General features: G+C 42.4%; 1 protein-coding gene across 2 annotated transcripts in view; it reads left to right on the top strand.

The window, feature by feature from the left end:
• GRM4 (glutamate metabotropic receptor 4) overlaps positions 1-15,727 on the top strand; it is a 561,406-nt gene that overhangs the window by 381,233 nt on the left and 164,446 nt on the right. For both annotated transcript variants that reach the window (XM_073575600.1, XM_073575599.1), the window contains 5 exons: positions 3,057-3,273; positions 3,613-3,748; positions 10,415-10,569; positions 10,678-10,818; positions 14,856-15,056. In XM_073575600.1, coding sequence (XP_073431701.1) covers positions 3,057-3,273; positions 3,613-3,748; positions 10,415-10,569; positions 10,678-10,818; positions 14,856-15,056 — 850 coding nt within the window. The remainder of the gene's footprint in view (positions 1-3,056; positions 3,274-3,612; positions 3,749-10,414; positions 10,570-10,677; positions 10,819-14,855; positions 15,057-15,727) is intronic.

Here is a 15,727-nt window from a genome sequence, read left to right on the forward strand (position 1 = left end):
ATTGCATAGTCCATGATCACTAAGATGTATTGGTGCCCTTGTGCAGATTTAACTAGAGGCCCCACTAGATCCATGGCAATCCTTTCAAATGGGACCACTATCACAGGCAACGGAACTAGGGCACTTTGGAAGCAAGTAGAGGGTGTGGTTATCTGGCAGGTGGGATAGGATCTACAATAATTTATGATCTCCCTGTAACACCCCGGCCAATAGAACTTTTACATTATTCATTCCTAAGTTTGTTCCACCCCAGATGTCCCCCCAAAACATGTGAATGGACCATGTCTAACACCCTCCACCGGTAGGGACCTGGAACCAAAAGCTGCACTATCACCCCTCCCCTCAGTGTGGTTACCTGATTTAGTAACTCACCATTCACGGCGAAATGTGGGAACCTGGTGTCATCCCCCGGCTCTTGAGCAACCCCATCAATTAAAACACATTTTCAAATGCATTCTTGAGGATAACTTCCCGCCTCTGAGCAGAGTCAACATTTTCTCCAGAAACCCCCAGATCAGGAACATCAGCCTCACTGACCTCCGCCTTATCCTCGTCGCCCGCCATGACACATAAGGGGAACTCCTCCACCTCTGGCTGTAATGGGGATTGAGCAGGGTTGGGCAGGCTCCTGTCTGAGACACTTATCATTGCAGCCTTCCCCCACAAGTCCCAAAACAGGCTGAAGTCCTGGCCAATTATCACGGGGTGTAGCAAGTCTTTCACGAGCCTGACCTCATGGGACTCAGTGCCACAGTTGTTTTTTATACAGACTCTGGCAATGGAGTAGTCCTTGCCATTGCTCGCCTTATCACGTTCCGAAAAAGACTTTATTTTCACGGCTCTTCGTTTATAAACTTCTGTGAAGCACTTTGGGGTTCAAAGTGCTCACCACACATCTAAACAAGTTCCTTAATGGGTCTAGTTTCTAAAATGGGGTCACTTGTTGGGGGTTTCCACTGTTTAGGCCCATCAGGGGCTCTGCAAACGCAACATGATGCCCACAGACCATTCCATCAAAGTCTGCATTCCAAAATGGCACTCCTTCCATTCCAAGCTCTCCCATGCGCTCAAACAGTGGTTCTCCCCCACATATGGGGTATCAGCGTACTCAGGACAAATCGCACAATAACTGTGGGGGTATGATTTCTCCTGTTACCCTTGTAAAAATAAAAATTTGGGGGTGAAAAGATCATTTTTGTGGAAAAAAAATGGATTTCTTATTTTCATGACTCTACGTTATAAACTTCTGTGAAGCACTTGAAGGTTCAAAGTGCTCACCACACATCTAGACAAGTTCCTTAATGGATCTATTTTCCAAAATGGGGTCACTTGTTGGGGGTTTCCACTGTTTAGGCCCATCAGGGCTCTGCAAACGCAACATGATGCCCGCAGACCATTCCATCAAAGTCTGCATTCCAAAATGGCACTCCTTCCATTCCAAGCTCTCCCATGCGCCCAAACAGTGGCTCCCCCCCACATATTGGGTATCAGCGTACTCAGGACAAATCGCACAATAACTATGGGGGTATGATTTCACATTAAGGGCTCTCTGAAAGCAACATGGCTTCCGATCTCAATTCCAGCCAATTCTGCGTTGAAAAAGTCAAACGGCACTCCATTCCTTGCGAGCTATGCCGTGTGCTGAAAAAGTGTTTTACCCCCACATATGGGGTATCGGCGTATTCAGGAGAAATTGTACAACAAATTTTGTGGTTGCTTTTCTCTTTTAACACTTGTGAAAATAAAAAAAATTGGTTCTGTAGTAAATTTTTTGCAAAACAAAAGTTAAATGTTAATTTTTTCCTTCCACATTGCTTTAGTTCCTGTGAAGCACTTAAAGGGTTAATAAACTTCTTGAATGTGGCTTTGAGCACCTTGAGGGGTCTAGTTTTTAGAATGGTGCCACTTCTGGGTATTTTCTGTCATGTACACCCCTCAAAATGACTTTAAATATGATGTGGTCCCTACAAAAATGGTTTTGTAAATTTTGTTGTAAAAATTAGAAATCGCTGGTCAACTTTTAACCCTTATAACTTCCTCATAAAAAAAAAATTTGCTACCAAAATTGTGCTGATGTAAAGTAGACATGTGGGAAATGTTATTTATTAAGAAATTTGTGTGACACATCTCTCTGATTTAAGGGTATAAAAATTTAAAGTTTTAAAATTGCAAAATTTTCAAAATGTTCACCATATTTCCATATTTTTCATAAATAAACACAAGACTTATCGAAGAAATTTTATCACTAACATGAAGTACAATATGTCACGAAAAAACATTCTCAGAATCAGTGGGATCCATTAAAGCGTTCCAGAGTTATAACCTCATAAAGGGACAGTGATCAGAATTGTAAAAATTGGCCTGGTCATTAAGCTGCAAACTGGCTCTGTCACTAAGGGGTTAAAGTTATATGAACTCACAAATCTTCAAGGATGTGCACCTTTTTACATGAGTCCATTTTTGTTTTTGTAATTTTTAAAATGTATAAGATGAAAAAATATTTTTTTTTGCCTAAAATAGGAAAGAAATGTGTCATGTTTAACTTTAGGCCTTTCAGAGATCATTTCATCTTCAACTTGTTTAACTGTCCACAATAACAATAATTTTGACCAGCAGTGCCGAAACTTTTAAATGTCACTGTATATTATGCTTATGTCCAACTTACAAGAACTAGTTATTTTCTTTCTATACAAAAATCATTGTTAATTCTTTCTTCTAAAAGTCATCTGAAACAATAAAGAGCAGCTATTCTTAAAATTGCTACATTCCCTTAATATTTATTCTACGCAACAGACCACAAACTGTGGAACTGCTCTTATAGATACAGTATGTGTAAATCAATGTTGCTTTTATAATTTATATAAATCATGGAGGTTTAATTCACATGAAGTACCTCTACACATTTGCTGGTAATGCAGTTTGGAGGTAAATTCAATTACTATTGACAATAATAAAAGTGTTTCTGTGTATGACCCATTTATCTAAGTCTTTCCTTCTCCTGTCTCCTATCATTATTGTTCTATTGAATTCACTTACCTAATTTTCTATCTCCTTAGATTCCACAAGTGAGCTATGCTTCCACTGCTCCTGACCTTAGTGACAACAGTCGATATGACTTTTTTTCTCGAGTGGTTCCATCTGACACCTATCAGGCTCAGGCCATGGTGGATATTGTCAAGGCCTTAAGGTGGAGTTATGTGTCAACACTTGCTTCTGAAGGCAGCTATGGTGAAAGTGGAGTAGAGGCATTTATCCAGAAATCCAGGGAAGATGGTAAGGGACAAAAATTAGCTCTTGCAATTAACCTGTGGTGATAGTAGTAGAGCAGTTTTGTTTAAAAGAAGATGACATTTATTATTTTACCGTATCCATTGCTGCACTTCACTGAATAAGACAATTTATTGGCTGTTTTGCAACATTGCATAGTCATTTGTGGTTCTTGTAATAATCAATGCTTAAAAAACAGCTTTATTAATTATGTAGTGTGTATATAGAAGGGAAAATGAGAATGTCTATTAGTGTTCACCTGTGGTTCATGTAAACTGTGTGCTTAATTTTTGCTAGCTAAGTCTAAAACCACAATAAAATAGGATTTTTGCCTTGTATTTGCAGGAGGTTTATGTGTAGCACAATCAGTTAAAATTCCTCGGGAGCCAAAGGCAGGAGAATATGATAAGATAATACGAAGACTTCTGGAGACGTCCAATGCCCGAGCTGTCATCATCTTTGCAAGTGAAGATGATATCAGGTGAAAAATTGTGATTTATTTCTTATGTCAACCTTTTACCAAATGCATGTGTTGAAAATATAAATATGTACAGTATATATGAAATATTCCTTACTTCACTAATTATCTGGATACATATGGAGCTAAATATGTTTATATGTAGTTATAATATTACAACTCCCCTATACACAGTATAGTGCGCCTACAGGTCCACTATACACATTATGATGGTCCCACAGCTCCCCTATGCACAGCATCATGGGACAATATCTCCATGGGGCACAGTATAATCTCCCCACAGCCCCCCTTTACACAGTATAATAGACTCACAGCTCTGTTACACACAGCATGATACCTCACAGCTCCCCTATACTCAGTCTGATACCCACAAAGCTCCCTTATACACAGTATTATGGTCCCACAGCTCCCCTATATACAGTATGATGTTCACAAGGCTCCCCTGTGCACAGTATGATGTCACAAAAACTCACTTATACACAGTATTATGGGCCCTCATGTGATGAGGTATGCGACAGAGCAGAAAGAGACACCAGGCCGATCAAGAGTCTAAGGCTACTTTCACACATCAGGTTTTCGGCGTCAGGCGCGATCCGGCGTCGTGCCGGAATGCCGGATCCGGCAAATGTTTTGTAAAACCTGATGTGCCGGATCCGGTTTTCTGCCGGATCCGTCTTGTTCTTGACAGACAAAACCGGATCCGTCTCATCCGGTTCATCCGTTTTTCTATCCGTTTTTCGACGGATTACGCCGGATCTGGTTTTTAAAATTGACCCTTGTGGCCTTCCGAACGGGATTGGCTACTGGAAAACTATATATAGCATGTTCCTACAGCCCTTCTTTGACAGGTTGTAGAGGAGAAAGTGCAGGTTGGAGAGAAGAGCAAGTTACTGGCGAAGATGGATGTTGTCATTGGAAATATTACCACTAGAAGTTCTGTGACGGTTTCAGTAATGAGGGACAATTTTGCACTATACTTTATGTCACCTCAAGGCAGAGTACACTGGCAGGATGACAGAGTGTGAAAGATTTGTGCCCTAACCAAACTTGTGTACCTTCTGGACCAACAGTATATACCTTTGCCAACTAAAGTTGGCTATCTTGTCACGGTCTTACTATTTTTAGCTTTAGGCCACAGGTGTGTACCTGGTTGTGTTTTATGCAAAGTATTTCACCTTTTAACAAAAGTTGTGTACATTGGTAGGAAATCACCAACAATAAACACAACTTTTCAGGTGAAATACTTTGCTTCAAACACAACCAGGAACACAACTGTGGCAAAAAGCTAAAATTTACCCACAGTTATATACCTGGTTTTGAATACCTTTTTACCTTTTAAATACCCTGTATTTAACCTTTTTTTTAAACATATTTCACCGCAGAAAGAAATGACAGACAACCAGTGTAAACAATAATTTAACTTTTATTTAAAATATTTTTTTTTGTGTAAACTGTTTTTAAAGTTAAAAAAACTTTTTTAATAAAGGTTTGAAACCAACCAAATGGGCATTTTTATTACAAAAAAAACATTATAACTCGGTGTAGTGTGGGGTGGAAATACTGCTGGAGGGGCTGCGGGACACTTCGACAATGGGAGTGTGGAGAGAGGACTGGGATCGTGGTGGGGAAGGAACAGTTAGAGGTGATGGTGTGGAAAAAGCTACAGAATGGGTGGACATGTGGGAGGCAGAAGAGGTGGTGGGCGGTGGAGTGGAGGGTTGGGCAGGGACTGTAGGAGCAGATGATGTTGATGGAAAGTTGTATGGGGAAGGAGTTTGGTAGGGGGAAGGAGTTTGGTACGGGGCAGGTTGCTGGAAGTGGGAAGATGTCTGGTACTGGGGAGGTTGCTGGTACTGGGAAGGTTGCTGGTACTGGTGAGGTTGCTGGTATGTAATAGGAGGGGGAGGATGGAAAGTGGCTGGAGGGGGTGCAGATGTAATAGGAGGGGGAGGATGGAAAGTGGCTGGAGGGGGTGCAGATGTAATAGGAGGGGGAGGATGGAAAGTGGCTGGAGGGGGTGCAGGTGGAGGAACTACAGTGGTGGGAGGTGGAGGTTGGGAGGTAACCTGCTGTAGAGCACCGTGGCACAAATGCATTACATGCATCTGCTGGGTAGGAGATAGTGTTGCCATGCGCTCCACAACAGACCTGAAAAAGGTGTGGTTTGGCGAAGATCTTGCTTCTGAAAGCATGGTTTGCAGAAGTGTCTTCACCTCCAGAATGCTGGAGTTGATCTGCTGAAAGCCTGCGGAGATTTGCTCTGACAAGACTTTTAGACAGTTCTGGAAAGATGCATTCAGATGCAAGAACTCTGGCGCATAACTCTTTTCCTGACCCCTCTGCCGCTGCCGCCCAGTACCCGCAGGTGTACTAGAGGTGGCAGGGGCAGAAGGGTGGGGTAAAGGGAAAGCGATCTCCTCACCTGCAGCTTCATGTAATGTAGGCGGCCACGATGCTCCTGTGCTGGTGGATGGGACAGATGGGTCGAATGTGTGGGAAGGCTGGGAAGGTGCAGATGTACCGGGGCGGTCGAAGTGTCCCTCGGTGCCGGTCTCCTCAGGGATCGCCTCAGAAGGGTCCAATCGTGCAGGCTCCCGAGTGCTGCTCACCGTGCTGTGGAATAAAGAGAAAAAAAAACAATTAAAATACTGACATGGTATGGCCCTGGCTGAAAAAAAAAGTTACATCTAACATTTTTTTTCACATGTGGTGTGTAATATTTACCTTCTAGTGACCATTGTTTCCCGGAGGAACGACAGGGCTTGTGCGTACTTGTACTTGCTCCTGCGTCCTCCAGATCCACTCGGGGCCCGCATCTCTTTATTGAACTCCTTCTTGAAACGATCCCTCACAGACCGCCACCGATTCACAATTCTGTTCCCTGAAACGAGAAAGGAGTGGTTAGTATACAACATCAGTGTTTCACAAACTCCAGTCCTCATGGTCCCCAGGGGTCATGTTTTCAGGATTTCCATAGTAAATAGAAATCCTGAACACATGATCCGTGGGGACCACGAGGACTGGAGTTCGGGAAACACTGGTTTACATCAAGCAACCGGTACTGTATATACTTACGCTCTTTAATCTGGGCCCGAACATCGAGGTCCTCCCAGCGGCCCACAAGGAGCGAACAGATTTCCTCCCAGAGTCGTCGGGTAACGATAAGGTCAGCGTGGCGGCGGTCAGCCATATTCCAGAGCGGCTCCCTTTCTCTGACGAGATCGATGAGGTGGTCCACATCGAGTCCTCCATCCTCACCGTCAGAGTCGGGAGCACGCTGTGAAGGCTGTTAAAGAAAAAGACAAAAATAACATAATTAGCCTCCACAAAAGAAATGAAATAAAAAGTGCAAAAAAACAAAGCAAAAATATTTATACTTACACGCTGGTGACCGCCGCGTTGCTGTCGCCGACGACCCTGGGAGGCACTGCGAGGACCTCTTGGCCAAGCACCAGATTGGGAAGACTAGAGAAGAAAACAAAAAATGTTATGTCTTTGGATGTAGGCATTTGTTTGCTGTGTGTGGTCTGCAGAACATTGTTTTCTATGTGTTGTGTGTAGTGTGATGTTGTGTTTCTGCGTTTGATGCAAAAAACTTACCAATTGTGAGCCCACTCCAGACGTCCACCCCTTCCTTCTTCTTCTGGGAGCTCCTCTTCATCTTGTGAATCCTGTTTTGAAATAAAAGGCAATGAATAGACATATATTACAGAGATGATGGATTTTGGAAATAAAAACTTACCGTCAAATGCTGACGATGCGAGGGAGGGCTCCCAGAAGATGATGTGCTGTCTTCCTGGTGGCCACACTCCATGCCTGTGGGTGGTGTTCCAGCTGCTGCCATTGCTGCTGCTGCTGCTGCTGCATCTATTGGGCGGCTGTTGAATAAAGAGAAACAAAGGGCCAATGAATATCTTATCCTAGTTTGGAGGAATGGGGGATTTGATAATTACCGTCTCTCATCTGCTGCTGGCCTCCCCTCCTCAGCATGTTCCATTTGCTGCTCCATTTGGGGTGGTGGTGGTGCTGATGGTGCTGCAGTGGTCTCCTGCCTTCTCCTGCTGCGCTTGGTTGCTTTCTTGGGTGGCATGTTGGGTGTGGCTGTGGGTCCCACTGTCTTGCTTTTATATATGTCTTGTGGGCAGAGCTACTGAGCATGCTCAGACCAAAAAAACCTGATCCGGCCACCGGATCCGGCTTTCGCCGGATCAGGCGCATTGCGGCGCTCATAGGCTTTCATTGTGTGAAAAAGACGGACGCGCCGGATCCGGCGTGTCCGGCTTTTTCGCCGGAGACAAAAAACGTTACAGTAGCCGTTTTTTCCAGACGCCGGATCGCGACACATTGCCGGATCCGGCGAAAACCGGATGAAACTCATGGCCATCCGGCGCGATCCGGCGCAAATGCAAGTCAATGGGGGGGAAACCGGATCCGGCATTGCATTTCGCCGGATCCGGTTTCTGTCAAAAGCGCCGGATCGCGCCTGACGGCGAAAACCTGATGTGTGAAAGAGGCCTAACAAGATTTATTGGAGCAGGGAACTAGGCAGATCAAGTGAAGGTAATTTTGCAGCGTCCACAATGAGCCCACAATGAGTCCACAGTGCGCCCACAATTAGTCCATAATGCGCCCACAATAAGTCCACACAAAGGAAACAGATCCAGGGGTGTCACTCAGCAATCCAACGCCAGGAAAATAGAAATAGTCCTTGGATGAATTCATTGGATCCAGCAGAGGAGGGACACAACACAATCCCACGTGGCAGCTTCTAACAATAGGCACGGTCACCGGGATCTCGCCTTAGCATAAGATCCCAGACCTTCGCAAGTCACCACACAACAGACTCTGCCAACACATGAGTCTATTGTCCTGTGTCCTGAGATCAGCCCATCAATGGGGGAGGTTCACAGCTACTTTAACATGTGGCTATATTGAGAAGTTTCCAGAAGCTACTGGCTCTGTTCTGTCTTACAGGTTTCTGTATTGGATGAGTCCCATTCTGGGAAGAACAAAGACAGAATCCCCCACTCAATGCAGTACAAGCGAGGTGAACCTAGGCCTGATTACATTACAGTCCAGGAACACAGGCCGGGGGAGGGACACGCTGTTACACCTCAGCTCCTCTATTCACAGTATGATGGGCCCACAGCTTTCATATACACATTATGATGGGCCCACAGCTCTGCTATTTATAGTATGACACCCTTACAGGTCCCCTATACACAGTATGATGCTCCCCAAAACCCAGTACAATGATTCACCACAGTAGCTCTCACACTGTATAATGGTCTCCACAGTAGTCCCCACACTTTATGATGGCCCCCACAGTAGCCCTCAAACTGTATAATGACTCCAGCATGAGCTCCCGCATTGTGTAATGGCCTCCACGGTAGGACTCAAGCTGTATAATGGCCTCCACATTAGCTTCCATACTGTATAATGGCCCCACACTTTATGTGGACCACCCACAGATGTCTCCACAACATATGAGTGGCTCACCCACAGTTTTAGAGCCCCCTACACTGTATCAGGTCTCTACACTATATGAGGGACCCCCACAGTAGATCCCACACTGTATGATGGCTCCAATGTTAGTCCAAAAACTGTATAATGGCCCCCACATTAGTTCTCACACTGTATGATATCTCCCACATTACTGCCCAAACTGTATAATGGCCCCCACATTAGCCACCAAATTGTATAATGGTCCCCACATTATCTACCAAACGGTATAACGGTTCTCACATTAGCCACCAAAATGTTTACTAGCCCCCACTCTTTATGAGGCCCCCAAGTAGTCTCTAAAACATATGATGGCCCCATCGAACCGTTTCAGTGTCCTCCACAGTAAGACCCACTCTCTATATGGGGCCCCGGTACTTTGTGATGCTCCCTTGTCGGTGATGGAGTGGCCGAGGCCCTATGCACAGGATGTCCGATTCCGAGTGTGGTCACAACATGTCTCCCTGCTCTACTGCACAGCTTAACTACTGTATATTCAGTGCTGTGCACACCGATACAGCTTAGGGTAGTGGTAGCTCTGTGTGGGCCCCTCTGCCTACCTTCCTTGGTAGCTATGCTACTACTGTAATCTTGTATTTTTTTATACCAGTTTATGCAATTTGCATGACTCATCTGACAGTACAGTTTGCACTACTGTGTTTGCTGCCTTTTGCTGCCTCCATGGGTCATCATTGTTTCCCTGACTAGCAATGTATTTTATTGAGAATTGCTTAGTATTATGGAATGCTTTAGAACAAGCTACCTATTATTTCTTTGCATTTTTCTTTTGCTCCATGATAAGAAATTGTAGACACAAATTAGCACAGTTTTTGGGATCCATTTGATATGGATCCCGAATTGGGCAGTGGTCATGACATATTAGATTCGTTTTTAAGGTTTTCTACTAACTGAAAAGTGTCTAAATTAAATTATAGTCAAGAGAGTTGTCACTTTCAGAATAAATTCACCTTGTTAATTGTTTTCATCACTGAAAAAAAGATTTCAGAAAAGCTTGTGTAATTCTACATTGCAGATGTGAACTTATTTTCGCAACTAAGCAGAAAGTGTGTTACTTGTGTTCTACATGCAAAGTATGATGAACTTTGGTCCTTGTGGCTGAGATTTACTTAGAAATCTTACTTTTATTTTTACTGTAACTTTCTACAGGCGAGTACTTACAGCAGCAAAGAGGGCAAATCAAACCAGACATTTCATGTGGGTTGGCTCCGACAGTTGGGGTTCAAAGATTTCTCCAGTACTTCAGCAGGAGGAAGTGGCAGAAGGAGCAGTCACTATACTACCAAGGCGGGCTTCAGTCAGAGGTTTATTCACATAATGATACATTTTGTTTTTTCGCCTAAACATTTTTTTTATTCAAGTCTCCTTTATCCTCCAATGTGATGTTATATTTTGATTTTTCTCTTACTTAGGGTTTGACCGTTATTTTACCTCTCGGACACTAGACAACAATAGGAGGAATGTCTGGTTTGCTGAATTCTGGGAAGATAATTTTCATTGCAGACTGAGTAGAAACGCATTACGTAGAGGTGGCCATGGAAAGAAATGCACCAGTAAGTTGCATATAGAAACAGTCAACAAGTATGGAGTTCGGTCTTGCAGCATACAGTACATTTGTTTTATCATACTCTTTATAGTGTTTGATTGGCAATCCAGAACGTGAGCAACTATGCAGGAGGAAAAACTTAAACTTTTTGAATTAATTGTATAATAAATCTGTAATCTAAATCTAAATAAATTTGTGATAACCATAGTTGCATATTTATACTTTTATCACAATCATGTAACTTCCAAAACTTGGAAGAACATGCAAGTTTGTTTTGAGAAATGTATGGTAAACAGAAAAAAAGCAGAAAACCACTTACTGAATCTCCACCACTCCTACAAGTCCTGCCATTTGTGGTCTCCTCATTTCCTCTTCATGCAGGGAACATCACATGATGCTTCAAGCAGTCAATGACCAATAATTGACAATGGCCCTGACATTCCATCCAAATAGAGCTTAAACATCCTTTTGCCCAATTTTAGTGTAAAAACTTGTAGTGGACAAATCCTTTACCTTAAATGGAATCTGCACCACAAATCTGCAGCAAATTACAGTACAATTCATGGAGATGGTGTTTTGAAAAAAATATGTACAGAAAAAAAAGCATGTTGTGGAGTTTTTTAAACTTCAGAAAGTCAATTGTGTTGCAGATGAATCCTCAGTCCAGTCAGGTGCCCAAACAAATTTGTCTGCACCGTTTTTCTGGTTTTTGACACCTCTCATCATACCCTTCATATTAATTATAATACATAGCTACTCACAGCTGTTTTTCCTGTACTACTTTCTTGTAATAATGTTAAAGGGGTTGTCCGGTCTAAAACGAAAAGTCAGCAGTCACTCTATGTGACTGCTGACTTGTGAATCCTCACAGCGCACACACTGTGCACTGTCAACATACGTCAGGAACGGCGGTCACGTGACTTTAACTATGCATACTCCCGGCTAGAACCCGACTAGTCTGTTTCCGGCCTAGCACAATGCACTTGTATTTAGCACTCCGGATACAGTCTAGTTGGGTTACGGTCGGGTGTATGCATATCGCACACTTACGCTCATGTGACTGCTGTTACATGACGAATCCTCACAAGGCGCAGTGTGTGCTGGGCAGATCCTCAAGTCTGCAGTCACTCTTTACAGACTAATTAATGCAGACTTGTCATTTTAGACTGGACAACCTCTTTAAGTACCATAATATCATATATAACTCTTGATAACAAAACAGTACCCAGAACATCCACATATATAGCAGAACCCTAATATTGTTTCACAAAAGTGCAGGGCTCCACTAGAAATGCAATTGACTTTCTCTAAGGATAGGTTATCAAAATAGGATCAGCTAAGGTCCCACTTATGGCACCTTCACAAAAGTTTGGAGGGGCTTTAGCACTATGTGTTGCTACCATCTGAACACAAGTTGCAAAAACCTTGCTATTGTATAGACTCGGGGACCAGATTCATTTTTCTTATACTCTGTTACTAAAGGACATATACAGGTGCTGTTCACAAAAATAGAATATCATCTAAAAAGTTAATTTATTTCAGTTCTTCAATACAAAAAGTGAAACTCAGATATTAGAGTCATTACAAACAGAGTGATCTATTTCAAGTGTTTCTTTCTGTTAATGTTGATGATTATGGCTTACAGCCAATGAAAACCCAAAAGCCATTATTTCAGTAAATTAGAATACTTTAGAACACCAGCATGAAAAATGATTTTAACAACACCTTGGATCACAGAGCAACAGTCCAGTTCTTTTTCTCCTTGGCCCATGTAAGATGCTTCTGGCAGTGTCTATTGGTCACGAGTGGTTTGATCACAAGGAATGCGACACTTGTAGCCCATGTCCTGGATATGTCTGTGTGTGGTTGCTCTTGAACCAATGACTCCAGCAGCAGTCCACTCTTTGTGAATCTTCCCCAAATTTTTGAATGGCCTTTTCTTAACAATCCTTTCAAGGCTGTGGTTATCTGATTGCTTGTGCACCTTTTTCTACCATACTTTGTCCTTCCCCTCAACTTTCCATTAATATGCTTGGATACAGCACTCTGTGAACAGCCATCTTCTTTAGCAATGACCTTCTGTGGCTTACCCTCCTTTTGCATTGTGTCAATGACTGCCTTCTGGACATCTGTCAAGTCAGCAGTCTTCTCCATGATTGTGGAGTCTACTGAAACAGACCAAGGGACCTTTTGAAATGCTTAGGAAGCCTTTGCAGGTGTTTTTGTTAATTATTGTGATTTACTGAGATAATCACTTTATATAATATATGAGTTTCACTTTTTGTATTGAAGAACTGAAATAAATTAACTTTGTGATGCTATTCTAATATATATATATATATATATATATATATATATATATATATATATATATATATACACTGGTGCTTGTGTACTGGTGTACTGTAGGCTTAGACACAGAAAAGACTGGGAAACGCTTCAGAGAGACACAGTATCCGAGCTGACATTGTGTGTTTTAATGAGAAGGATGCACACATTGTTTAATTGTGCTAAATGCTGAGTTGCTGGAACACCAAGCCCTGCACACATCACTAGTAGCGCGAGTCACAGGCATGGTGTATTAGTTAATGCCTAGCCGGGCAAGTCTTTCTTGGCACCCTCCAACACTCTAGTGTGTTACAATACATATATATATATATATATGTATATATATATATATATATATATATATATATATATATATACAGTACAGACCAAAGGTTTGGACACACCTTCTCATTCAAAGAGTTTTCTTTATTTTCATGACTATGTAAATTGTAGACTCACTCTGAAGGCATCAAAACTATGAATTAACACATGTGGATTTATATAATTCTGGCCAAGGTTACAAAAGAATTTCTGCAGTACTCAAGGTTCCTAAGAACACAGTGGCCTCTGTAATCCTTAAATGAAAGAAGTTTGGGACCACCAGAAGTTTTCCTAGACCTGGCCATCTAACCAAACTGAGCAATCGTGGGAGAAGAGCCTTGGTGAGAGAGGTAAAGAAGAACTCCAAGATCACTGTGGCTGAGCTCCAGAGATGCAGTAGAGAGATGGGAGAAAGTTCCACAAAGTCAACTATCACTGCAGTCCTCCACCAGTCAGCCCTTTATGGCAGAGTGGCCCAATTGAAACCTCTCCTCAGTGCAAGACATATGAAAGCCCACATAGAGTTTGCTAAAAAACTCATGAAGGACTCCCATACTATGAGAAATAAGATTCTCTGGTCTGATGATATGAAGATAGACGTTTTTGGTGATAATTCTAAGCGGTATGTGTGGAGAAAACCAGTCACTGATCATCACCAGCAGAATAAAATCCAAACAGTGAAACATGGTGGTGGCAGCATCATGCTATGGGGGTGTTTTTCAGCTGCAGGGACAGGACGACTGGTTGCAATTGAAGGAAACATGAATGCGGCCAAGCACAGTGATATCCTGGATGAAAACCTCTTCCAGAGTGCTCTGGACCTCAGACTTGGCCAAAGGTTCACCTTCCAACAAGACAATGACCCTAAGCACACGGCTAAAATAACAAAGGAATGTCTTCAGAACAACTCTTTGACCATTCTTGACTGGCCCAGCCGGGACCCTGACCTAAACCCAATTGAGCATCTCTGGAGAGACCTGAAAATGGCTGTCCACCAGCGTTCACCATCCAACCTGATGGAACTGGAGCGGATCTATAAGAAAGAGTGGTAGAGGATACCCAAAGCAAGGTGTGAAAAACTTGTTGCATCATTCCCAAGAAGACTCAAGTCTGTACTAGCTCAAAAGGGTGCTTCTACTCAATAACTGAGCAAAGGGTCTAAATACTTATGACCATATGATATTTCAGTTTTTCTTTTTTAATAAATTTGCAAAAATTTCTGCATTTCTGTTTTATTCAGTCAAGATGGGGTGCAGAGTGTACATTAATGAGAAAAAAAATGAACTTTTTGAATTTATCAAATGGCTGCAATGAAACAAAGAGTGAAAATACTTTCCATAATCACTGCATATATTTACACACATACATACTCATTTGCATTTCTTTTTCACACAGATCACGAGAGGATTGGTGTGGGATCTGCATATGAACAGGAAGGCAAGGTACAATTTGTTATTGATGCAGTGTATGCTATGGCCCATGCACTTCATAACATTCATAAAGCTGTATGTCCTGGGAGTGTTGGATTGTGCAGCCGCATGGACCCAGTTGATGGAGCTGAACTATTGAAGTACATTCGTAATGTCAATTTCACAGGTAAACACAAATAATATGATTATTCTGTCCCATATAGCATCATGATATTGGCAACACATCCTCTGAGTACATTGGGTGAGACGCTACCGATAACAATGATTTTTATGCTAACTTAAAAAATCCAGTCACCCTCAGAGTAAAAGTTTGTTGGGTTATTGCTGGCATATTTACTTGACTCAATTCTTAGCTTCTCTAATTACACCTTAAAGGGGTATTCTCAAGTTTGGAAGTTATCTCTTATCCATGGAATGGGTTATAGCTTCCTGATCATTGAGTACACGACTGATGAAACCCTCAGCAATCCCAAGAACCAGGGCTCTGAAGAACCATGTATTAATGGAGTGGTGGTCAATCACATACACTGCTTCTCCATTCATCATTTTCAATGGGACTAGCAGAGATAGTCGAGCCAAAGGCTACACTGGATTGGTCTTTGGCACTCCTAAAGCATGGGGTGGCAGTGCACATGATCGACCACTGCTCTGTTCACACTGAATGGTGTGGGTCACAGCGGTTAGACATCTTGCTATCGAAAAGTATCCCCTATACTAAGGAAACTTGAGAATATTCATTTAAGTCAGATTTCTGCAAGAAAACATATAAATGGCATATTAGTAGAAATGGTTTGTGCGAGTATATTGATCAGTGTTTAATACAAAATACATTGTATA

This window comes from Dendrobates tinctorius, unplaced genomic scaffold (genome assembly GCF_039654945.1).
Source record: "Dendrobates tinctorius isolate UK_male_01 unplaced genomic scaffold, ASM3965494v1 ptg000045l, whole genome shotgun sequence".
In the NCBI taxonomy this organism is placed as follows: Eukaryota; Metazoa; Chordata; class Amphibia; order Anura; family Dendrobatidae; genus Dendrobates; species Dendrobates tinctorius.